The sequence below is a fragment of the Budorcas taxicolor genome, chromosome 16, assembly GCF_023091745.1.
Source record: "Budorcas taxicolor isolate Tak-1 chromosome 16, Takin1.1, whole genome shotgun sequence".
NCBI lineage: Eukaryota > Metazoa > Chordata > Mammalia > Artiodactyla > Bovidae > Budorcas > Budorcas taxicolor.
This window is the reverse complement of record NC_068925.1, coordinates 55,015,162-55,041,860: the sequence shown is the minus strand read 5'-3', so window position 1 is coordinate 55,041,860 and position 26,699 is coordinate 55,015,162. Positions and strand designations below refer to the sequence as shown.

General features: G+C 41.7%; 1 protein-coding gene across 1 annotated transcript; it reads left to right on the top strand.

Moving 5' to 3' along the window:
* Nucleotides 1-624: 624 nt before the first annotated feature.
* Nucleotides 625-3,493, top strand: LOC128061273 (PRAME family member 8-like). Its single transcript, XM_052653564.1, has 3 exons — nt 625-911; nt 1,369-1,926; nt 2,929-3,493. The coding sequence occupies exons 1-3, from the start codon at nt 625-627 to the stop codon at nt 3,491-3,493; spliced, it is 1,410 nt and encodes a 469-aa protein (XP_052509524.1).
* The last annotated feature ends 23,206 nt before the right edge of the window (nt 3,494-26,699 follow it).

The following is a 26,699-nucleotide window of genomic DNA, read 5'->3' as shown; positions in this document are numbered from 1 at the left end:
TGACTTAATCCCAAATATTTGATTGGTGCTTTTTAAATGTCTTAACAAAGCAGATGCTCTTTTTAGTGAAAAACATCTTTGGAATTTCTTTTTTAAATTTTTTTCTCTTTTTTGGAAATTTAAAATGTTTAGTTCGAGCACAAACAGCATTCATTCTAGGGGTATCTCTTACCCTTTCCCAGCCCAGTGAACTGTGGGCTATATTGGGCCACATGATGCTCCTATTCCCATAGTTTTAAGGCTCTAAGTGATATATTAAAAATTTTCCCCCAAAAAAGATGAAGCTCAGCCTTTAGCTCGTGGTACCCACTTCCCAGTGATACATGATTAAGCAAAGCAGTGGATGGAAATGGATAGACTAATGGTTGGATTTCTCCCTTCTTGCTACTTGTGAGATCATGCTCTAGTGCCCATAGGGGTGGAGCTATGGCTTTGTTCTCACTGAGTCCAGAGTGTAATTGGGACTAACAGGCACTTGCACTACTCCCAGGACAGTGACCTTGGCCCTGAGAAGATTCCTATGAAGAGTGGGGAGACAGAGGTGTGTTCTTGCTTTGCCTAAGAAGAGTAACTTGTTCTCTGGAAGTTTCCACAGGATTTCTTTTGTAGCAGAGTCAGATCAGAATGAGTCTTTGGACCCCACCCAGACTCCTGGACCTGGCAGCTATGAGCCTGCTAAGGAATGAGGACTTGGCCATGAGTGCTTTGGAGTTTCTGCCTATCGAGCTCTTCCCCCCACTCTTCATGGAAGCCTTCTATGGGAGTCACAGTAAGACCCTGAAGACTATGGTGCATGCCTGGCCTTTCGTCCGCCTGCCTCTGGGGGGCCTGATGGAGCCGCCTCATCTGATAACCTTACAAGCAGTACTGGATGGACTTGATGTCCTGCTTACCCAGAAGGAGCGCCCCAGGTGAGTCTAATCCAGATAGCCTGGAAGGTTACTAGACATCCTGAAGAGACAGCTGAGGTCATAGAGTGAATGGTCAAGGGATGGACCAGAGGCTTCTGAGGATGTCAGTGAAGAATTTCAGAGGCCTTAACCATTGCTGAGCCCTCTTTGGGAAATGCCTTCTGGAAGTGTAGGAGTGTCTAAGATGCAGGGAGACCTGCAAGAACATGTCCCAGCCTCTTCCCAGGGATTCTTAAGGATTGTAGAAGTAGAAAATCAGGAAGGATGTAGGGGCAAAGGAGATAGAAGAAAGTGAGGCAGTATCTCTACTGAAGAGGAAGAGGGCAAGAAAGCAGGTAATGTCAGGAATCTGAAGTAAAAACTCAGGTGAGAAGTCTTAGTGTTGCCTTTATTCTGAGACTGGTTCCATTCAGTTTGGATTTTAAACCATTGATGCCCATCTGGTGTTTCCCCTCAGGAGGTGCAAACTGCAGGTGCTGGATTTAAGGAATACTGGCCAGAACTTCTGGAGCATGTGGTCTGGATGCACAGACCACATGTCCTCAAGCTTGCTGGCAGCATCAGTTCCTCAGAACAGGTCAAGGACAGAGCAGCCCTTGGCTCCCTTGGAGGTGTTCGTAGAGATGAGCCTCAAGGAATGGGCCATGGATGAATTCCTCACCTACCTCATGCGGTGGGCAGAAGAGAGAAAAGATTCCATACACCTGTGCTGTAAGAAGCTGAAGATCTTTGGAATGCCTGTGGAAAATATTATGAAGGTCCTGAGTATGGTACAGCTGGACTGTATCCAGGATGTAGAAGTCAACCAGAACTGGCATCTGTCCAGCCTGGCCACATTCGCTCCTCTCCTGGGCCAGATGAGTAATGTGCAGAGACTCATACTTTCTGCCTCTGAGGAGCAGGAACAGCATGTTGTTGTCCAGTTTACCTCTCAGTTCCTCAAGCTGCACCACCTCCGAGATCTCTATCTGGAATCTCCCTTCTTCCTATCAGGCCGCCTGGACCAGATGCTCAGGTGAGAGAGGCACCACTGGCCGAGAAACAGTGAAAACAACACTACAATGTCAAGTGCACTGTCTTATTTTATGCTCTACCCTAAAGTGTGGTAACACATAGCTACCCAAGTCAAGATAGAGGAACAAATGGATAGAGGCTCTGGAAAGGGACACCAATCTAGGGAGCCATAGACTAGGGGATTGGAATCTACCAAAGAACATTTTGAGGTTTCTACTTTAGGAGGAGAGATCTATGTCCAGACAACTTAGGAAAACAAGCAGAAAGGGTCTTGAGGAGGGACCTGAGCATTTCTAAATGGAAGCTCTGTGCTCTGCAAGTCTGTGGCCACAATGAGCCTCTCTCAAATTCCCTGTCCCTAAAATGTTGTTTTGTGCTTCAGATAAGATAGTTAATCTATGGGAAATGCATGGTTCTGGAGATAATAATAGAGCAGGAGCCAAAGGGACAGTAGAAAGTGGTAGATCGTTTGCAGATGACACAGGGACATAAATGAGCCCCTACAGACTGGAAACCTCAGTTGATATTGTGGGAAATTACCCAGGTTGTTTTTTCATTCATGTAACCCAGGTACCTCACCAAGCCTGAGATATGAGTGCCCGAGCCCAAGCACAGACAGAAGAAAGCCTGAGATGAAAGTATCTTTTGCCTTCTCTCCCAATACTAAAACTCAGAGATGCCTGCGCTTGATGTAGACGTGATGTCAGGCTCTCCCTCTGAGCTGGTTCTAGATATTTCATTACGTTCATTCACCCTCATAAGGAAGTAGAGTATGTTACACCTTGCTTGACAGATTAGGAAAGAGAGATTTCAAGGTTCTATGTACTTCATTCAGTCATACAGTGAAGGTGAAAGAACTCAGGCTAAAATGAGACTGGGCGTGTTGGATATTGACCTTTATTTGATGGTCAGAATGACCTTGGCCTTGGGCAAATCACTTGTCTCTCACCTGGAGATCACCTGCCTCCCCTGTTTCTCAGACCTAATTGCCCTTTCTTCACAGGTGTCTGATGAGCCCCTTGGATAACCTTGCAATAACTCACTGCCTCCTTACAGAATCAGACTTGACCCACCTGTCCCAGTGCCCGAGCATCAGTCAGCTAAAAGGCTTAGATCTGAGTGGTATCACCGTGGCTGACTTTAGTCCTGAGCTCCTTCAAGTTCTGCTGGAGCAAGTTGCAGATACCCTCCAGGTATTGGACTTAAATCAGTGTGAGATCATGGACTCCCAAGTCGAGGCCATCGTGCCTGCCCTGAGCCACTGCTCCCAACTCAGGTCCTTCAGCATGTGTGGGAACCTCCTCTCCATGGCTGCTATGGAGAAGCTGCTGCGTCACACCTCAGGGCTGCCCAGTTTAAGTCAAGAGTTTTACCCAGCCCCTCTGGAGAGTAACAGCTCTCAGGCAGTTCTTTCAGAAGAGAGACTTGCCCAGCTTCGAGCTGAGCTTTTGGAGATTCTGAGAGATTTGGGACATCCCAGGACCATCTGGCTTAACTTCGTCTTCTTTGCTTCCTATGACTACGACAAATACTCTCATTTAGAAATCATTGAATACGTCCCTGCCTAGTTGGGTGCACCTATCAAAAGCTTTCTTCTGGGCACTTGGAAGCTGAAATCTATGACACAGGTACATCATAAAGGGAAACAAGACCCATGGTTTCAGACATCTGCTCATGCAAATGAGAAAAGGAAAAGTGAGCCAGTGAAGGTGCAGAAGGAAAATGTTGACCTGGAGAGCTGATGTGACTTTCGGGAACATGCGTCCCACAGAGTTAGAAATGTGAACCTAAATGACTTTAGAGGGATTTGAGCTTGAGAAGCATAAGTTAAAGTTATCTCTGGTGGATGATTGTAAAGAAATTGTCAGAAATAAAAAGACCCCTAGTGTAAACCTACTGCTATCCTGCATGAAGTGTTATCCTGTTTTCTCAGTTTATATTTTGGGAATTTCCAGATACTGATAAAATTTTAAAAGGCATGGGGTTGTCTATGATCTGAAACCCTACTATTCCTGCAAGTTCTTTATCCTATCTGGGGCATCTCATACCTCCTTGCTTATTTCTGTGTCTGTTCATTGGGTTAATACACACAAAGGGGACATACTCAGTGGCCAATGAACCAGTGGAGTGAAGAGCTCTTGCCAGGGTCCTCACTGCTGACACAGATCATGACCCTGGACATGAGCAGTCCTCATGGTTCTCCTGGTGGGTCCATAAGTCTTAGTTCCTGGCCTTTGTGTTGTTGAGAAAGGGTTTGACTATATAAGGCAAACCCTCCAATTCTGGGAGGGGTAGTCCAAACTGCAAATAATCTGGAGACTCTGGATCTCACTAAACCATGCCTGCCATGGCTGGGTAGTTGTCCTTCTTGAATTAATCTAGTTGTGCACATCCAAATTCATTTTAGCAGAGTGCTAAAATAGTACAGGCATTTAACATAGTTTTAGTATTTCTATGCCACATGTAAAAATTTATATGCTTTAGAGGATAGATCATGTCAATGAAAGATTTATAAAATTCCCATAACACCTGTTTCTCACCATCAGGGAAGACTAGAATAGCATGTTTTGCCATCAGATAATCAGGATGTATAACAAAACACCCATGGGTATATGTGACCTCCTTGCCTGTGGTAAGACACGGTATAGCCAATAGGTTTGTTGTTGTTCTTCAGTTGCTGAGTCATATCCAACTCTTTGCAGCCCCATGAATTGCAGCATGCCAGGCTTCTCCATCCTTGATTATCTCCTAGAGCTTGCTCAAACTCACATCCATTGAGTTGGTGAAGCCATCCAACCATCTCATCCTCTGTCATTCCCTTCTCCTTCTGCCCTCAATCTTCCCCAGCATCAGGGTCTTTTCTAATGAGTCAGCTCTTCACATCAGCTGGCCAAATTATTAGAGCTCCAGCTTCAGCATCAATCCTTCCAGTGAATATTCATGGTTGATTTCTTTTAGGATTGACTGATTTGATCTCTTTGCAGTACAAGGAATTCTCAAGAATCTTCTCCAATACCACAGTTCAAAAGCATCAGTTCTTTGGTGCTCAGTTTTCTTTATGGTCCAACTCTCACATTGGCACATGATTTCCCTTCTCCAGGGGATCTTTCTGACCCAGGGATGGAACCCAGGTCTTCTGCATTACAGGCAGATTCTTTGTCTGAGCCACCAGGGAAGCCAACCAATAGGGTACAATTGATCATTGAACAACATGGTAGTCATGGTTGCTCCGCTCAGTCAAAAATCCCCATATAACTTACAGTCTGCCCTCCATACCCTCATTTCCACATCCTTGGATTCCACCAACTGCAGATCCTGCAGAACTATATTTATTCTTGAAAGGATATGCATGTGAATGAATATTAGCAGCTCAAATTCATGTTTCCAGGACAATGTGCACATATAGGGATATATTAGAGGAGATTTATTATGGAAACAGGCTTTCATGGTTACAGGTGCTGAGAAGTTCCACAATCTGCTCTCTGTAAGCTAGAGAACAAGCAAAGCCAGTGCTATAATTCAGACTGAGGATTAGGACTGAAAACCAGTTAAGCTGATAGTATTACTCCAAGTCTGAGGCTGAAGACCTGAGAACCAAGGGGACCACTGTTTTAAGTTTCAGAGTATGGAGGCTCAAGACAGAAGCTCTGATGTTCCTGGGTAAGAAGACAGGAGAGAATTTGTCTTGTTTCATTCAGACCCCAAGGACTGGATGATGTCCACCAATGTTGGTGAGAGTAAATCTCTTTACTCAGTCTACTGATTCCAATGTTCTTTTCCAGAAACACTCTCCCAAACCCACCCAAAATTAAAGGTTTAATAGTGATCTGGGTATGCCTTTACAAGAACCAATGTCCACACAAAAAATCTATCCATCTCACTGACCCTAAACAAAGGGCACTCATAAGAAGGCTTCCTGTTGAGGCTTCAGTGATTGGTGTAATTGGCTCAGAGGGGGACATGATATAGGGGTAACAGAACCTTAGGCAAGAACCTCAGTTTCTCCAAGAAATGATAATAATGTTGGATACCCACCTTGTGGGATATTTGTAAAATCCCATGAGATGAGGCACTTGAGGGCTTAGCACTGGATCTGGCATACAGTAAAAGTTCAAGAAATGAGTCTTTTCTTTCTTTTTCCCTCCTAGTAGACACCCCCAGGACTCTTCATCCCTCTAGCCTACTCTTTATTGCTCATAAGACCAGAAGAACAAGCCCTGGACCTGAAGTGGGTCTCAGTTTTTACATGTGGCCACCCAGGTGATGCCACCCAGCAGAAGATATTAAGAAGAGATGGCAAAAATACACAGAAGAACTACACAAAAAAGATCTTAATGACCTAGATAAGCACGATAGCGTGATGACTCACCTAGAGCCAGAAATCCTGGAGTATGAAGTCAAGTGGAACTTAGGAAGCATCTCTATGAACAAAGCTAGTGGAGGTAATGTAATTCCAGCTGAGTTGTTTCAGATCCTAAAAGATGGTGCTGTGAAAGTGTTGCACTCAATATGCCAGCAAATTTGGAAAACTCGTCAGTGGCCACAGGACTGGAAAAGGTCAGTTTTCATTCCAATCCCAAAGAAGGCAATGCCAAAGAGTGTTCAAACTACCACCCAACTGCACTCTTCACATGCTAGCAAGATCATTCTCAAAATCCATCAAGCTAGACTTCAACAGTACATGAATTGAGAGCTTCCAGATGTCCAAGCTGGATTTAGAAAAGGCAGAGGAACCAGAAATCAAATTGCCAACTTCTGTTGGATCATAGAAAAAGCAAGAAAATTCCAGGAAAACACCTACTTCAGTTTCATTGACTATGCTAAAGCTTTTTACTGTGTGGATCACAACAAACTATGGAAAATTGTTAAAGAGATGGGAATATCAGACCACCTGACCTGGTATTTCTCAGGATTTTTGAGAAATATTTCTGAGAAATCTGTATGCAGGTCAAGAAGCAACAATTAGAAATGGACATGGAACAACAGACTGGTTCCAAATAGGGAAAGGAGTACATCAAGGCTGTATAGTGCCACTTTGCTTATTTAACTTATATGCAGAATACATCATGAGCTATGCCAGACTGAATGAAGCACAGGCTGTAACCTCATATATGCAGATGATACCACCCTTATGGAAGAAAGTGAAGAGGAATTAAAGAGCCTCTTGATAAAGGTGAAAGAGGAGATTGAAAAAACTGGCTTAAAACTCAGCATTCAAAAAACTAAGATCATGGCATCCTGTCCCATCACTTCGTGACAAATAGATGGAGAAACAATGGAAACAGTGACAGACTTTATTTCTTGGGCTCCTAAATCACTGTGAACAGTGAAATTAAAAATCCCTTGCTCATTGGAAGAAAAGCTATGACCAACTTAGACAGCATATTATAAAGCAGAGACATTACTTTGCCAACAAAGGCCCATTTAGTCAAAGTTATGGTTTTTCCAGTAGTCATGTATGGATGTGAGAGTTGGACCATAAAGAAGGCTGAACGCCAAAAAATTGATGCTTTTGTACTGTGATGCTGGAGAAGACTCTTGAGAGTCCCGTGAACTCCAAGGAGACCTAACCAGTCAGTCCTAAAGGAAATCAACCCTGGATATTCACTGGAAGGACTAATGTTAAAGCTGAAGTTCCAATACTTTGGCCACCTGATGCAAAGAGCCAACTCATTAGAAAAGACTCTGATGCTGGGAAAGATTGAAGGCAGGAGGAGAAGGGGATGACATAGGATGAGATGGTTGGATGGCATCACAGACTCAATGAACATGAGTCTGAGCAAGCTCTGGGAGATGGTGTATAACAGGGAAACCTGGTGTGCTGCAGTCCATGGGGTTGCAAACAGTTGGACATGACTGAATGACAAAACAACAACACCCACTCAATGGACATAAGCAAACTCTGGAAGATAGTGAAAGACAGGGAAGCCTGGCACACTGCAGTCCATGGGGTTGCAAAGAGTCAGACACAGTTGAGTGGCTGAACAACAATAACTCAGGTTTCCAGTGGTTAAGAATCTGCCTGCCAATGTAGGAGATGCAGGAAATGGGAGTTCAATCTCTGAGTCAGGAAGATCCCCTGGAGTAGAAAATGGCAACCTACTCCAGTATTCTTGCCTGAAGAATTCCATGGACAGAGGAACCTGATGGGCTACAGTGCACAGGATTGCAAAGAATGAAGCACAACTGAGCATGCAAGTACAGTGCATCCACGTATCATGAGTCTCTCAAGCTGCTCCAGCAGCCAATGCAGGGAGGGAGAGGGAAGGGCATAGGAGAGACTGGAGTCATCTCTAGTGATAGACGTTCTGAGCCTCAAGTCTCCTATGCCATCTGCTGGTATATCAGGTAAAAAGATATTAAGCAATTTGGCAAGCAGGACTGTATAGTTCAGTATTTTTTTTAATCTGACATTATGTAAATGTTATTTGAGCATAAATATTTGCACTGTGACTTATATATAATATTAAAAATGTAAGTATTCTTTTAAAAGTATAAAGTATATATAGTACTTTTAAAGAATGCATGTAGATATTTTTTAAAATATTTAACTTGGTTTGGAGCCTCAAAACAAATGAGACTTTAAAACTAATGTTAAAGGTCAATGAACAAGAATTATTTTCTTTAAAATATTTAGAATACTAAAATTTTAGACTGGATTTAAATTATATATATTTTTTAAGTAGACTACTTTTTAGAGCAGATTTATGTTCACAGTAAGTCAAGCAGAAATGACAGAGAATTTCCATTTACCTCCTGCCCCCACCAAACACACAGCCTCAGCCACTATCAACAACCCCCACTGGGTTGGTAATTGTGATAAATGATGAACCTACAATGACACATCATATCACACGAAGTCCACAGTTTACATTCAAGTTCACTCTTGGGGTTGTATACCCCTTGAGTTTGGTCAAATGTTTCATGACATGTATCCATCACTGTAATATCATACAGAGCAGTTTCACTGCCCAGAAACTCTCTTGGCTCTGGCTACTCATCCCTCCCTCCCACCAGCCCTGGCAACCACTGATCGTTTTGCTGTCCCCAGAGTTTCACCTTTCCCAAAATATAATATAATTGGAATCATACAGTAAGTAGCTTTTTCAGATTGACTTCTTTCACTTAGTAATAGACATTTAAGTTTCCTCCATGTCTTTTCATATTCTGTATATATTGCAGCTTATTCATTCACTTCTTGAAGGACATCTTGGTTGCTTGCAAGATTTGGTGATTATGAATAAAGCTGCCATAAGCCTCTGTGTGCATGTTTGGTATAGACATAAGATATCAGCTCATTTGGGTGGATATCAAGGAGTGAGATTTCTGGATGAGGGCATGGGTTATAGTTTTGTTTTTATTTTTCCTTTCAATCTCACCTGTTGGACAGAGATTTTCCCATAGGGCAGGGACCATGTCTGTATCACCCTGTGGTCCCAAAGCTGAACATGGATTCTGTTGTGGCAGTAAATGCTTACAACTTCATGATTCATGGAAATCTTTATCATCAGTTTATAGCCAAATGTTATCATTCACTAAAATGTAAATTTGGGGAAGCTCGTTGTTAGTTGGCTACCACTAGTTTAAGTAAGTTGCATATGGAAGAAATAGCACTTGTGTTTCTGTGGTCAATACATTTGTACATCTAAACTGTACACGGAGAAAACCTTCCATTTGTTTTCCTCACTTTTGCTGGTTTTGGCCAAGTAATACAGGAAAATATTCTCAACACAAAACATCCCGATAATATAGACAGAACAAGATTCTTCATGAACTTCCTCCTCATCCCAGGCCCCTCTCCAGAGGGTTCTATTTAGTGTGTCTCCTAAGACTTTTCCCTGACTTTCTGTATATTTATATGTGCATGTGGAAATGTCTGGTTTCATCTTCTTTTATAGAAAAAGTGTTTTCACGTAGCTTTGATCATCTTCCTTTGAAAAAATTTTTAAAGCCAGGTCTTTAAACCTCTGTCCTCATTTGTATTAACAGGGCTACGGTATTTCAGAATAAGAACGGTCCACAATTTAACCCTTTGCCTGTTTATGTAAATTTATATTGTTCCAATTTTTTGGTTCCTATCAGTGACAGAGTAAAAAAATCCTTATACTCACCAAAGCTTCTCTTTGGTTTTGCAATGTTTTTCCCTGTATTTAGCCCCACCTCTCCTGAATCGTTCTTTTCATCCTCAAGCTAGATCATTTTCATCAACTTATGACAGGGTCTCCAATATCTTCAGTTTAAAAAAGAAGCAAAAAGAAAGAAAAGAAAAACCTCACTTGACTTTATAGCATCCTCCATCTCTTGTTTCATTTCTTTTCCTTCATTGCAAATCTTTTCTGAAGAGGTCTCAACATTCCTTATCTCCATGTCTTAATATTTCACATATTCACATTATTTTTTCTATTTCTCAAATACACGGAGAAGTTTGCTGAGTAATATAAATTAAAAATACATAGGTACTCACACCCAGTTTTACACTTCTGAATCAACATTTTGCCATATTCATTTTAAAATTTTTTATTATTTTTTAATTTAAATTTTATTTTTTTACTTTACAATATTGTATTGGTTTTGCCATACATACATTGACACGAATCCACCACAGGTGTACATGAGTTCCCAACCTTGAACCCCCATCCCACCACCCTCCCCATATCATCTCTCTGGGTCATCCCAGTGCACCAGCCCCAAGCATCCTGTATCCTGTATCGAACCTCGACTAGTGATTTGTTCCTATTACAATATTTTTATTTTTTTACACATATATTCTTTTTCATATTTTTCCATTATGGTTTATTACAGGATATTTAATATAGTTCCCTGTGCTATACAATAGAACCTTGTTGTTTATCCATTCTATTTATAATAGTTTGCATCTGCTAATCCCAAACTCTCAATCTGTCCCTCCCTCACCCCACACCCCCTTGGAAACCACAAGTCTGTGCTTTATGTTTGTGAGTCTGTTTCTGTTTCACAGAGAATTTCATTTATGTTGTATTTTAGCTTCCACATATAAATGATATCATATGAAATATGTCTCACTCTTTCTGACTTACTTCACTTAGTGTGATAATATCTAGGTCCATCCAAGTTGCTGCAAATGGCATTATTTCATTCTTTTTTTATGCTTGAGTAGTATCCCATCATATAAATACACTACATCTTCTATATCCATTCATTTGTCAATGCACATTTAGGTTGTTTTTGTGCCTTGACTATTGTGAATAATGATGCTATGAGCATAGGAGTACATGTATATTTTTTAATTAGAGTATTGTCCAGATATATGCCCAGGAGTGAGATTGCTGGATCATATGACGACTCTATTTTTAGTTTTTTGAGGAAACTCTATACTGTTTTTCATAGTGACTGCACAAATTTACATTCCCATCAACAGTGTAGGGCAATTCCCTTTTCCCCACACCTTCTCTAGCATTTGCTATTTGTAAGTCCATCATAATATTATAGATACAGATGACTCTTTCTAGGGAATTCTCCCCTATGCTTGAACCTCTGTCTCTCCCTCCCTTCCTAAGATAACCATTATTTTAAACTTGTCATATGCTATTACTATGTACGTTTTAATTATAAGATGTTAGGGGAGGAAAAAAAAAAACGTTTTGGCCAACTCAGTGTTTTCAAATTAATTTTTCCATAAATAGCATTTAGTTTCAGATGCTGGTAAAATTTATATAAATGTGACACTTTATGTTGGGTTTCCCAGGTGGTGTTAGTGGTAAAGAACCTGTCTGCCAATGCAGGAGACATAAGAGATGTCGGTTTGATCCCTGGGTCAGGAATCCCTGCCCCACCTGGAGAAGGGCACAGCAACCCACTCCAGTGTTCTTGCCTGGAGAATCCAATGGACAGAGAAGGCTGGTGAGCTTATAGTTCATAGGGTCACTCAGAGTTGGACTTGACTGAAGTGACATAGTACACACGATACTCTATATATCCTTTTCCATATGCATTTTTTGGCCAAGATTTTGTCTTTGAGATTTATTCATATTGATTCATGTAGATTTAAAAATCATTCTTATTATGTTATAATTTATTGATAGGGAACTACACACATTTAAAGTCTACAGTTTTATTAAAATATAAATTTATTTATTTTAATTGGAGGCTAATTACAATATTGTATTGTTTTTGCCATACACTGACATGAATCAGCCATGGGTGTACATGTGTTCCCCATCCTGAATGCCTCCCCCAACTCCCTCCCCATCCCATCCCTCTGGGTCATCCCAGTGCACCAGCCCCGAGCATCCTGTATCATGCATCTAACCTGGACTGGCGATTCCTTTCACATATGATAATATACATGTTTCAATGCCATTCTCCCAAATCATCCCACCCTCTCCCTCTCCCACAGAGTCCAAAAGACTGTTTTATACATCTATGTCTCTTGCTGTCTGGCATACAGGGTTATCGTTACCATCTTAAAGTCTAGTTTGATAAGTTTTGACGAATGTATTCACCTGTGAAATCAGAATACAATCGAGCACAACGTATTTCCACACTCCCAAATGGTCCTTTTTGCCTTGGGAGTTGGTGACATTCAGACTTAGTGACTGAAGAACAACAATCAACAGTGTATATGTCAATCGCAATATCCCAATTCATCCCACTAAAGACACTAATTTCACGTTTTGCTTCTTTTCTTCTCTCTTCTTTCTCGTTTATTTCTTCTTTTCCCTCCCTTTCCTCCTTCTCCATGTTTCAGAATTGGACTATTCTAGATTCTTCATTCATGGCTCACTGTCATAATTGGCCACAAGAGGCCCTCACTTGCAGGTATATGTATATACAACTGTATAAATTCCCTTTTATTCCCCTTATTCGCTTCCACTCCCTTCCCCACCGTAGATAACTATTCTACCATGTGACCTAGCCTTAAATTTGCATATATCTTTATAAAATATGTACTGTCATTTTGTGTGTGTCTGGAAAGTTATGACCAACCTGGACAGCATATTAAAAAGCAGAGACATTACTTTGCCAACAAAGATCCGTCTAGTCAAGGCTGTGGTTTTTCCAGTGGTCATGTATGGATGTGAGAGTTGGACTGTAAAGAACGCTGAGGGCTGAAGAACCGATGCTTTTGAACTGTGGTGTTGGAGAAGACTCTTGAGAGTCCCTTGGACTGTAAGCAGTTCCAACCAGTCCATCCTAAAGGAAATCAGTCCTGAATGTTCATTGGAAGGACTGATGCTGAAGCTGAAACTCCAGTACTTTGGCCACCTCATGCGCAGAGCTGACTCATCTGAAAAGACCCTGATGCTGGGAAAGATTGAGGGCAGGAGGAGAAGGGGACGACAGAGGATGAGATGGTTGGATGGCATCACTGACTCAATGGACATGAGTTTGAGTAAACTCTGGGAGTTGGTGGTGGGCAGGTAGGCCTGGTGTGCTGCAGTCCATGGGGTTGCAAAGACTCAGACACAACTGAGTGACTCAACTGAACTGAACTGAACTGAATTCATATACATGGCATAGCACATAGTGCTATAGACAGCTTGATACTACAATTAACTGCCCAACCCAGAAACACTTTGGAGAGTGAACAAAAGTGCTATTATTATTAATACTTCCAGAACAACAGGGAAATCCTGGTGAACCTATAATTATCTAAACTGTAGACCTTCTTTACTTACTTTTTCAACTGGTAACATTTTTAAAATTTAATAATGACAATAGCAATAATATTAGTTGTTATGACAAACACCACTGTAATTCTCTAAGGTAGACATTGTTATTACCCTATTGAACAAGTGAGTGAACTGAAGCACAGAGAGATTAAGCAAGTGTGTACAAGGTCACAAAGGGCTTCCCAGGTGGTGCAGTGGTAAAGAATCCTCCTGCCAATGCAGGAGACGTGGGCTCAAACCTTAGGTCAGGAAGCTCTCTTGGATGAGGAAATGGCAACTCACTCCAATAATCTTGCCTGGAAAATCTCATGGACAGAGGAGCCTGGAAGGCTACAGTCCATGGGGTCGCAAAGAGAAGGACATGACTGAGCACACACACAAGGTCACATAGGCAAAGAGGACTGAGCTGGTTTTGAACCTAAATTAGTCAGTCTGGCTCTGGAGTCTCTGCTACTGACCATAATACCATAGCTGTCTTTGAATCCAAAGATTCGAGGGTTTGGGCAGCACTGGTCACATAGTGGTGAGCACAGCTGCCCACAAAGATTCTTATCTTATTTCAAACCTCTTAGGGATAGCTAGTTTCTACATTGTATCTGATGTTTAATGTGACTTTTTAGTTTATGACATTTCATTTTCCAAGAATTTTTTAATTAAAAAATAAGATTTTATTTCTAAAACACTTCTGAATTTTTGAGGGAATCATACTTTTACTTTTTAAGTCTGTCATTGTGAATTTTAATGATAGATTTTTCAGAGGTTGTCTTGAATTCCTAGAATGAACTTTACTTAATCATGATATACTGCTTTTTAATACACTGTTGGATTCAGTTAGCTAAGAATGTTTGCCAAACGGGCCTATAATTTACTTCCCTTCTAATGTTCTTATTCAGCTTTGAAACATAGGTTACAGGCAGCCTCATAAACTAATTGCACAGTTATCTCTGCTGTCTATTTTCTGGAACAACTTGTGTAAGACAGGAATTACCTAAAAGTGTGGAAAAATCGCATCAGACAGCTGAGCCTGGAGGTTTGGGTGAGGGAAGTCTTATTCAGTTCAGTTCAGCCACTCAGTCGTGTCTGACTCCTTGCGACCCCATGAATCACAGCACGCCAGGCCTCCCTGTCCATCACCAACTCCCAGAGTTCACTCAAACTCACGTCTATCGAGTCAGTGATGCCATCCAACCATCTCATCCTCTGTCGTCCCCTTCTCCCCCTGCCCCCAATCCCTCCCAGCATCAGAGTCTTTTCCAATGAGTCAACTCTTCACATGAGGTGGCCAAAGTACTGGAGTTTCAGCTTTAACATCATTCCTTCCAAAGAACACCCAGGACTGATCTCCTTTAGAATGGACTGGTTGGATCTCCTTGCAGTCCAAGGGACTCTCAAGAGTCTTCTCCAACACCACAGTTCAAAAGCATCAATTCTTCAGAACTCAGCTTTCTTCACAGTCCAACTCTCACATCCATACATGACCACTGGAAAAACCATAGCCTTGACTAGACGGATCTTAGTCAGCAAAGTAATGTCTCTGCTTTTTAATATGCTATCTAGGTTGGCCATAACTTTCCTTCCAAGGAGTAAGTGTCATTTAATTTCATGGCTGCAGTCACCATCTGCAGTGATTTTGGAGCCCCAAAAAATAAAGTCTGACATTGTTTCCACTGTTTCCCTTGTTTCCCCATCTATTTCCCATGAAGTGATGGGACCAGATGCCATGATTTTAGTTTTCTGAATGTTGAGCTTTAAGCCAACTTTTTCACTCTCCTCTTTCATTTTCATCAAGAGGCTTTTTAGTTTCTCTTCACTTTCTGCCATAAGGGTGGTGTCATCTGCATATCTGAGGTTGTTAATATTTCTCCTGGCAATCTTGATTCCAGCCTGTGCCTCTTCCAGCCCAGAATTTCTCATGATGTACTCTTATTAATTCAGTTCAATTCAGTTGTTGCTCAGTCATGTCCAACTCTTTGCGATCCCCCAGACTGCAGCACACCAGCTTCCTCTGTCCTCCACTATCCCCCGGAGTTTGCTCAAATTCATGTCCACTGAGTCGGTGATGCTATCTAACCATCTCAGCCTCTGCCACCCCTTCTCCTTCTGCTTTCATGCTTTCTCAGCATCAGGGTCTTTTTTAACAAGTCATAGTCTTCGCATCAGGTGGCCAAAATATTGTAGCTTCAGCTTCAGCTTCAGCCTCAGTCCTTCCAATGAATATTCAGAGTTGATTTCCTTTAGGATAGACTGCTTGGATCTCCTTGCAGTCCAAGGGACTCTCAAGAGTCTTCTACAGCATCATAGTTCTAAAGCATCATTTCTTTGGTGCTCAGCCTTCTTCATGGTTGGATATATGTATACATATAGCTGGGCTTCCCTAGTAGCTCAGATGATAAAGTATATGCTTGCAATTCAGGAGACCCAGATTCCATCCCTGGGTTGGGAAGATCCCCTGGAGAAGGAAATGGCAACCCACTCCAGTATTCTTGCCTGGAAAATTCCACAGACAGAGGAACCTGGCAGTCTACAGGCCATGGGGTCACAAAGAGTCAGACACGACTGAGTGATTCACACACACACACACACACACACACACACACACACACACACACACACACACCTATAGCTGTTTCATTTTGCTGTACAGTAGAAACTAATACAACACTGTAAAGCAACTATACTCCAATAAAAATTATTTTAAAAATTGAAAAAAAAATAAAAATAGTGTCTCTATCTTCCTTTCAAACAACAGAAAAAATTAATGCCAATTACTCCTCTTTTCTTACATTACATTGCTGGTTAGGAGTTTAGGATTTTATTTACCCCTTGCTTTTGTACTCCAAACTTGTCATTATTTCTGTTTGTACAGTTGGGGGTTGTTTAGATTAACAGCCTGTTTTTCAATTTCTTTACTTACCATTTCTTTTTGAATCTCAGACCATTTTTATAGATGTGATTTTCTTTTTCAACAGCTAAAAGTGGGAAACTCAGTTGTCATCTTAAAAGGCTTTTATTCCACCTCACTCTTGAATGAATTTTGCTGAATTTAGAAGACAATTACATTCTTAATGATATGGAGATACTGTTCCTATTTGAAGGGCATTTGATTTCCATTAATGGAGCTGAGAAGCCAGCTGTAAAGCAAATGGTCATTCCCTTGTAGGTAATTGGTTTTTTCTCTCTGGCACTCTTAAGGTAACCTTTTTGCCTTTGACGTTCTGAGTTTCATATAGTTTATCAAGATGGATTCATTTTCCTTTATTCAGCTCAGGTTTATTGGGTTTCCTGAATCTAAGAGATGGAGTCTTCTACAAATCCTGAGAAATTTTAAATTTTTATCTCTTGGATAAAGAGTTTCAAAGAGTTCTATTTGATTCTATTTTTTAAATAGGTTTTTTAAAACTAGTATCTTTTAAGATTTCAATTCCTTTAGGTTTTCATTCATTTCTAATATCTTATTTTAAAGCCTCTTCCAGATTGTTCTATCTGTATTATTTCCAGGGTTCTAATCCTCCTGATTATTATGTTTGCTGATCCTGACTCTTGGAGGAATATTTTAGAATGAGTACTATAATTTGGGTTTGGGTTCATCTTCACCAGGCTTTATATGTGGGAATTCTTTGTAGCTTCTGCTACTGGGTTATTCTCCAAAAGCATCCATTCCAACCTAAGGTCATTTTGCTACCGTGATTTTCAAGTGTCCCAGTGATGTCAGTGACATGGGACAAATTGTAACTTCATTTCTCATCTTAGAGTTTCCTGGACCACATAGTGCATATAAAATAGGGTACACCAGGGAGGGAGGGGAGTTTAGGGAAGAATGGATGAATGTATATGTATGGCTGAGTCTCTTTGATGTTTACCTGAAACTATCACAACATTGTCAATCGGCTACGTGCATGCGTGCTAAGTCACTTCAGTCATATCTGACTCTTTGCAACCCCATGGACTGTAGCCTGCCAGGCTCCTCTGTCCATGGGATTCTCCAGGCAAGAATACTGGAGTGGGTTGCCATGCACTCCTACAGGGGATCTTCCTGACATGGGGATCAAACCCTCATCTCTTACATCTCCTGCATTGGCAGGTGGGTTCTTGACCACCACTAGCACCACCTACGAAGCCCCCAATTAGCTATACTCCAATACAAAGTAAAAAGGAAAACGTTTTTTAAATAATAAAATAGGCTGCAAATCTACCCAAGGAATGGGCTGGATAATTGAGTTTATAAGGAGAGATAATTTTTTCCCTAACCACCCAGAACCTCCCTGCAGTGGCAGGTAGACTTGTAGAATTCCTCCTTTCACTTAAAGTAAGATCTTGATGACACAGTTTTATGTCATGATATTAATTCCAGTTGCCTATCTTTTCCAGGCTAGTTCTGTACTTGTCCCCCATGTGAGTCTTAAAACCCAGGCCCCTAGGTTCCTGGGCCCGTAATGACTCCCTGCACTAACATCTCTTTTTTCCCATCAGTCATTTTGCTAGTTCACTTTCTCACCACTCTCGTTTCAAGCTCTGTTTTGTCTAGAATTTAAACGAATGCTTCCTTTTCCCCTTATGGGCTTAGCTAAGCATTAAAAGCAGTTTGGGTTATATTTTATCTATGCACTCAGTCACTCAGTCATGTCTGACTCTTGTGACCCCATGGACTGTAGCCTGCCAGGCTCTTCTGTCCACAGGGATTATCCCAGCAAGAATACTAGAGTGGGTTGCCATTTCCCTCTCCACGGGATCTTCCCAACCCAGGGATCAAACCCGCATCTCCTGCATCTTCTGCACTGGCAGGCAGATTCTCTACCACTGAGTTACTTGTACATTCCTAAATTTGTGGTTAGTTTTTGTGCAAGAATTGACTAGTCTAAGAGGTCCTGACTTGTACACGTTAATTTTGTGCCTGTCCACCAGGTGGTGCAGTGGTAAAGAATCCAGCTGCCAATGCAGGAGAGGAAGACAGAAGTTTGATTCTTGGGTTGGGAAGATCCCCTAGGAAATGGCAATCCACTCCAGTATTCTTTCCAGGAAAATTCCATGGACAGAGAAGCCTGGAAAGCTACAGTCCATGAAGTTGCAAAGACGTGGACACAGTCGAGTGACTGAGCAGGCACACACACACACACATCTTGCTGAACTAACAGATGAGTTCAGTAAAGTTTACCAGTAGATACTCTTGGATTTTCTATGTAGGTAATCATGTCATTTATTAACACACAATTTATTTCAAACATTTATACCTCTTATTTCCTTTTCTTGAAAAATTGGCCATATTAGTGCAATATTGAATAATTAACAAAGGCATGTTATTTGTTGCTGTTGTTTTTCAGTCGCTAAGTCACGTCCAACTGTTTGCGGCTCCATGGACTACAGCACACCAGGTTCCTCGGTTCTCCACTGACTCCCAGAGTTTGCTCAAATTCATGTCCATTGAGTCGGTGATGCTATCTAACTATCTCAAACTCTTTCGCCCCCTTCTCCTTTTGCCTTCAATCCTTCCCAACATTAGAGTCTTCCCCAAAGAGTTAGCTCTTCACATCAGGTGACCAGCTTCAGCAACAGTCCTTCAAATGAATATTCAGGTTCATTTCTTTCAGGATTGACTGGTTTGATCTCATAGTCCAAGGGACTCTCAAGAGTCTTCTCCAGCACCACACTGCTTATAATGCTTCTATTGATTCACCATTAATTGTATTTTCTGTAGGTTTTTGGAAGATGCTCTCTACTAAAGAAAAAAAAACTTTTTCTGAGCCTATAAAATTTAACACTCTGAGCTTCCCTGCTGGCTCAAACAGTGAAGAATCTGCCTGCAATGCAGAAGACCTAGGTTCAGTCCCTAGGTCAGGAAGATCCTCTGTGGAAAGAAATGGTTATCCACTCCAGTATTCTTGCCTGGAGAATCCCATGGACAGAGGAGCCTAGCAGGCTACACTCCATAGGGTTGTAAAGTGTTGGACACAACTAAACAACTAACACTTTCACTTTTCAAATAACTCAAGTAATGTTAAATGATTTTCCTAATTCCCTGATAGCTCAGTTGGTAGAGAATCCACCTGCAATGCAGAAGACCCCAGTTGGATTCCTGAGTGGTGAAGATCCGCTGGAGAAGGCATAGACTACCCACTCCAGTATTCTTGGGCTTCCCTTGTGACTCAGCTGGTAAAGAATCTGCCTGCAATAAGGAAGACCTGGGTTCAATCCCTGGGTTGGGAAGAACCCCTGGAGAAGGGAAAGGCTACCCACTCCAATATTCTGGCCTGGAGAATTCCATGAACTGTATAGTCCTTGGGGTCGCAAAGAGTTGGACATGACTGAGTGACTTTCCGTTCCACTTTCACTTTTAATGTTGTTATAGGCCAGAATTTTTACTTTAGGTGTAAAATATATATCATACTAATAGAAGCAATGGCATTATGGAGACTTCTGTAGAGATGTCAGGTTCTGCATACATTCTAAGGGTCTCAGATTACTACTGAATCTACTCCCCACAATAACGCAAGCACTGTCAGAAATGCCCTCTTTTACCTCCTTGGCTCCTTTTCACCCTTGCCGCTATCCGCCAGCCATGTCCAATCCTGACCCACTCAGTCTCATATTACTGTGTAGCCATTACAAGTATAAGAGCTTTATGAGAAAGTTACTTATTCCCCAGGTGAACAGAGTTGCAGCTGCAATTTGCAACACCATACCCCAATGTGATGAGAAAATGCCCTAAATTGTATTGTTAGGCTCTCAAATGCAAAAGCTTTTCTGCAAAAATAATGAAGATGAGTTTACCCCCAGTTGGTCAGTGTGCCTTGTTGGTGACTTTTGGGCACCTCTACATCTAAATGTATTAGGTACCAGTACCTAGAAGCAGAGATTAATACAAGGATGCAGGCACACAGGTTAACTGGGAATGGGAAAGAGCATGAAGGACATGGAGAAGGCAGGGGAAGAAGACCAGCAAGGACATGGTCCCAGCTGGACCCTGATTCCACCTGATCCCCCCCCTCCTCCAGGGTATTGCACTGGAGTTGGGAGTGTATCACGCTGTGGATCCAGGGAGTTACCTTTTGTTCTCCCTTGTCAGTGAGTCATGGCTGTGGGACGCCTGAGTCAGAGCTGCCAAAAGGGCTCTACTTCTGCAGTTCCTCAGGCACTCTGTCTATCAGATCTAATCCCTTGAATCTACTTGTCACTTCCAATGTACAATCTTAAGGGATTTGATTTAAGTCATACCTGAATGGTCTTCAGTATTCTTGCCTTGAGAACCTCAGAACAGCATGAAAAGGCAAAAAGATAGGACACTGAAAGATGAACTCCCCAGGTCGGTAGGTGCCCGATATGCTACTGGAGATCAGTGGAGAAATAACTCCAGAAAGAATGAAGAGATGGAGCCAAAGCAAAAACAACACCCAGTTGTGGATGTCACTGGTGATGGAAGTAAAGTCTGATGCTGTAAAGAGCAATATTGCATAGGAACCTGGAATGTTAGGTCCATGAATCAAGGCAAATTGGAAGTGGTCAAACAGGAAATGGCAAGAGTGAATGTCCACATTTTAGGAATCAGTGAACTAAAATGGACTGGAATGGATGAATTAAACTTAGATGACCATTATGTTCACAACTGTGGGCAAGACCCTTAGAAGAAATAGAGTAGCCATCATAGTCAACAAAAGAGTCTGAAATGTAGCACTTGGATGCAATCTGAAAAATGACAGAATGATCTCTGTTCGTTTCCAAGTCAAACGATTCAATATCATCGTAATCCAAGTCTATGCCCCAACCAGTAAAGCTGAAGAAGCAGAAGTTGAATGATTCTATGAAGACCTACAAGATCTTCTCAAACTAACACACAAAAAAGATGTCCTTTTCATAATAGGTGATATAGGTGACTGGAATGCAAAAGAAGGAAGTCAAGAGATACCTGGAGTAACAGGCAATTTTTGCCTTGGAGTACAGAATGAAGCAAGGCAAAGGCAATTGAGTTTTGCCAAGAGAATGCACTGGTCATAGCAAACACCCTCTTCCAACAACACAAGAGAAGACTCTACACATGGGCATCACCAGATGGTCAATACCAAAATCAGATTGATTATATTCTTTGCACTCAAAGATGGAGATGCTCTATACAGTCAGCAGAAACAAGACTGGGAGCTGACTGTGGCTCAGATCATGAACTCCTTATTGCAAAATTCAAACTTAAATTTAAGAAAGTAGGGAAAACCACTAGACCATTCAGGTATGACCTAAATTAAATCCCTTATGATTACACAGTGGAAGTGACAAATAAATTCAAGGGATTAGATCTGATAGAGTGCTTGATGAACTATGGATGGAGGTTCATGACATTGTACAGGAGCCAGGGATCAAGACCATCCCCAAGAAAAAGAAATGCAAAAAAGCAAAATGACTGTCTCAGGAGACCTTACAAATAGCTGTGAAAAGAAGAGAAGTGAAAGGCCAGGGAGAAAATGAAAGATAGAACCATTTGAATGCAGAGTTCCAAAGAATAGCTAGGAGAGATAAGAAAGCCTTCCTCGGTGATCATTGCAAAGAAATAGAGGGGGAAAAAACAGAATGGGAAAGACTAGAGATCTCTTCAAGAAAATCAGAGATACTAAGAGAACACTTCATGCAAAGATGGGCACAATAAAGGACAGAAATTATATGGACCTAACAGAAGCAGAAGATATTAAGAAGAGGTGGCAAGAATACACAGAAGAACAATACAAAAATAATCTTAATGACCCAGACAATCATGAAGGTGTGATCAGTCACCTACAGCCAGAAATCATGGAATTCAAAGTCAAGTGGGCCATAGGAAGCATCACTATGAACAAAGCTAGTGGAGGTGATGGAATTCCAGTTAAGCTATTTCAAATCCTAAAAGATGATGCCAGCAAATTTGGAAAACTCAGCAGTGGCCACAAGACTGGAAAAAGTCTGTTTTCATTTCAATCCCTAAGAAAGGCAATGCCAAAAAATGTCCAACTATGGCACAAGTGCACTCATCTCACACACTAGCAAAGTAATGCTCAAAATTTTCCAAGCCAGGCTTCAACAGTATGTGAACCAAAACTTCCATAAGTTCAAACTGGATTTAGAAAAAGCAGAAGAACCAGAGACCAACTTGCCAACATCTGTTGGATCATCGAAAAAGTAAGAGAGTTCCAGAAAAACATCTATTTCTGCTTTATTGACTACTGCAAAGCCTTTGACTGTGTGGATCACAACAAACTGTGAAAAATTCTTAAAGACATGAGAATACCAGACAACCTTACCTGCTTCCTGAGAAATCTGTATGCAGGTCTAGAAGCAACAGTTAGAACTGGACATGGAACAACAAACTGGCTCCAAATAGGGAAAGGAATACATTAAGGCTGTATGTTGTCACACTGCTTATTTAACTTACATGCAGTGTCAGTTCAGTTCAGTTGCTCAATTGTGTCTGACTCTTTGCGACCCCATGAACTGCAGCATGCCAGGCATCCCTGTCCACCATGAACTCCCAGAGTCCACCCAAACCCATGTCCTTCGTGTCAATAATGCCATCCAACCATCTCATTCTCTGCCGTCTCCTTCTCCTCCTGCCTTCAGTCTTTCCCAGCATCAGGGCTTTTTCCAGTGAGTTAGCTCTCCACATCAGGTGGCCAAAGTATTGGAGTTTCAGCTTCAACACCAGTCCCTCCAATGAACACCCAGGGCTGATCTCCTTCAGAATGGACTGATTGGATCTCCTTGCAGTCCAAGGGACTCTCAAGAGTCTTCTCCAACACCACAGTTCAAAAGCATCAATTCTTTGGAGCTCAGTTTCTTTACAGTCCAACTCTCCCGTCTATACATGACTAATGGAAAAACCATAGGCTTGACTAGATGGACCTTTGATGGCAAAGAAATGTCTCTACTTTTTAATATGTTATCTAGGTTAGTTTCCTTCCAAGGAGTAAGCGTCTCTTAATTTCATGGCTGCAATCACCATCTGCAGTGATTTTGGAGCCCAGAAAAATAAAGTCAGCCACTTTTCCCACTGTTTCCCCGTCTATTTCCCATGAAGTGATGGGACCAGATGCCATGATCTTAGTTTTCTGAATGTTGAGTATTAAGCCAACTTTTTCACACTCTTCTTTCACTTTCATCAAGATGCTCTTTAGTTCTTCTTTACTTTCTGCCATAAGGGTGGTGTCATCTGCATATCTGAGGTTATTGATATTTCTTCCAGCAATCTTGATTCCAGCTGTGCTTCATCCAGCCCAGCGTTTCTCATGATGTACTCTGCATAGAAGTTAAATAAGCAGGGTGACAATATGCAACCTAGACGTACTCCCTTTCCTATTTGGAACCAGTCTGTTGTTCCACGTCCAGTTCTAACTCTTGCTTCCTGACCTGCATATAGGTTTCTCAAGAGGCAGGTCAGGTGGTCTGGTATTCCCATCTCTTTCAGAATTTTCCACAGTTTATTGTGATCCACACAGTCAAAGGCTTTGGCATAGTCAATAAAGCAGAAATAGATGTTTTTCTGGAAATCTCTTGCTTTTTCATTGGCAATTTGATCTCTGGTTCCTCTGCCTTTTCTAAAACCAGCTTGAACATCTGGAAGTTCACAGTTCACATATTGTTGAAGCCTGGCTTGGAGAATTTTAAGCATTACTTTACTAGAGTGTGAGATGAGTGTAATTGTGTGGTAGTTTGAGCATTCTTTAGCATTACTTTTCTTTGGGATTGGAATGAAAACTGACTTTTTTCAGTCCTTGATCACTGCTGAGTTTTCCAAATGTGCTAGTATATTGAGTGCCGCACTTTCACAGTATCATCTTTTAGAATTTAAAATAGCTCAACTGGGATTCCATCACCTCCACTAGCTTTGTTCATAGTGATGCTTCCTAACGCCCACCTGACTTCACATTCCAGGATGTCTGGCTCTAGGTGAGTGTGAGTGATCACACTTTCGTGATTATCTGGGTCGTGAAGATCTTTTTTGTATAGTTCTTCTGTGTATTCTTGCCACCTCTTCTTAATATCTTCTGCTTCTGTTAGGTCCATACCATTTCTGGTATGGACATTTCTTTGCATAAAATTTCTTGGCATGAAATGTTCCCTTGGTATCTCTAATTTTCTTAAAGAGATCTCTGGTCTTTCCCATTCTATTGTTTTCCTCTATTTCTTTGCATTGATTGCTGAGGAAGGCTTTCTTATCTCTCCTTTCTATTCTTTGGAACTCTGCATTCAAATTGGTATATCTTTCCTTTTGTCCTTTGTTTTTCACTTCTCTTCTTCTCATAACTATTTGTAAAGCCTCCTTTGACAGCCATTTTGCTTTCTTCCAGTCTGGTATTTTGCATGAGGTACATATGCAGTGTACCTGATGCAAAATGCCAGACTGGATGAAACACAAGCTGGCATCAAGATTGCTGGGAGAAATATCAATAACCTCAATATGCAGATGACACTTCCCTTATGGCAGAAAGCGAAGAACTAAAGAGCCTCATGATGAAAGTGAAAGAGGAGAGTGAAAAAGTTGGCTTAAAACTCAACATTCGGAAAACTAACTTCATGGCATCCAGTCTGATCACATCATGGCAAATAGATGGGAAAACAACGGCAACAGTGAGAGACTTTATTTTCTTGGGCTCTAAAATCACTGTAGATGGTGACCACAGCCATGAAATTAAAAGATGCTTGCTCCTTGGAAGAAAAGTTATGATCAACCTAGACAGCATATTAAAAAGCAGAGATATCACTTTGCCAAAATAGGTCCATCTAGTCAAAGCTATGGTTTTTCCAATAGTCAAGTATGGATGTGAGAGTTGGACCATAAAGAAAGCTGAGCACCGAAGAACTGATGCTTTTGAACTGTGGTATTGGAGAAGACTTTTGAGAGTCCCTTGGACTCCAAGGAGATCCAACCAGTCCATCCTAAAGGAGATCAGTCCTGAATGTTCATTGAAAGGACTGATGCTGAAGCTGAAACTCCAATACTTTGGCCACCTGACTCATTGGAAAAGACCCTGATGCTGGGAAAGATTGAAGGCAGGAGGAGAAGGGGATGACAGAGGATGAGATTGTTGGATGGCATCACCGACTCAATGGACATGAGTTTGAGTAAACTCCAGGAGATGGTGATGGACAGGGAGGCCTGGTGTGCTACAGTCCATGGAGTCGTGAAGAGTCAGACACGACTGAGCAACTGAACTGAACTCTGTTGGGAGAGGTGGGGGAAATGGTTCTCTAGGTGAAGCAAGAGCTGAGAGCCATTGGTCATTAATCCTCATAGAGGTGGGAAATGAGTGTGGTGGACTTCCTCGGTGGCCGCTAGTGGTAAAGAATCTGCCTGCAATGCATGAGACATAAGAGGCATAGTTCAGTCCCTGGATCAGGAAAATTCCCTAGAGGAGGGCATGGCAACCCACTCCAGTATTCTTGCCTGGAGAATCCCATGGACAGAGAAGCCTGGTGGGCTGCAGTCCATAGGATCACAAAGAGTAGGACGTGACTGAAGAGACTTACCATGCATGCACACACGCCCAGCACAGGGGTCTGGATGGGACTTTTAACAGTCCACTACACCTAGCCTAACCTGCTTCTAGCTGAGGGCACTGCTGAGTGACTGAGATGTAGCCACCAGCTTCACAGGACAAAATACAGCTATGCCAATTGTCGACGTTGCTCCAGGAATTTAGGACCCAGGCACTCAGCCCATTGGAAAAAGCTGTGAAGTGCAAAAGAGAGAAGACATTTCAAGAAGACACTTGAAGAAAACTGAGGAATATACTGGAGGTAATTGCTTCTCACTCAACTGCTCTTGAAATATATACATATTCATGAGCGGGCAGTGGGAGAGGGTGTCTGAAAGTTAACTCGCTGTCAAAACATGACTTTTTTTCTTCCACTTAACACTGTGGCCTGGTTTCACGTCCCTAACATCTCCATGCAATCCAAGTGCTCCGGGATGAGAACTAGTCTATTAACTTTCCATCATGGGCTGGGCTTGGTGCCAGCTTCCAATCTGACAGTGAAATCTGTTGGAGCAGATCTATGACCCACTTTGATGTGGTTACACATGGAGGGCTCAACCTCCTTGAACATTCAAATCTTTCTTTGCTCCCAAGAGGGAAAAAGTTAGTGCAGAATCCGAGTTGGTTTTAATGACACT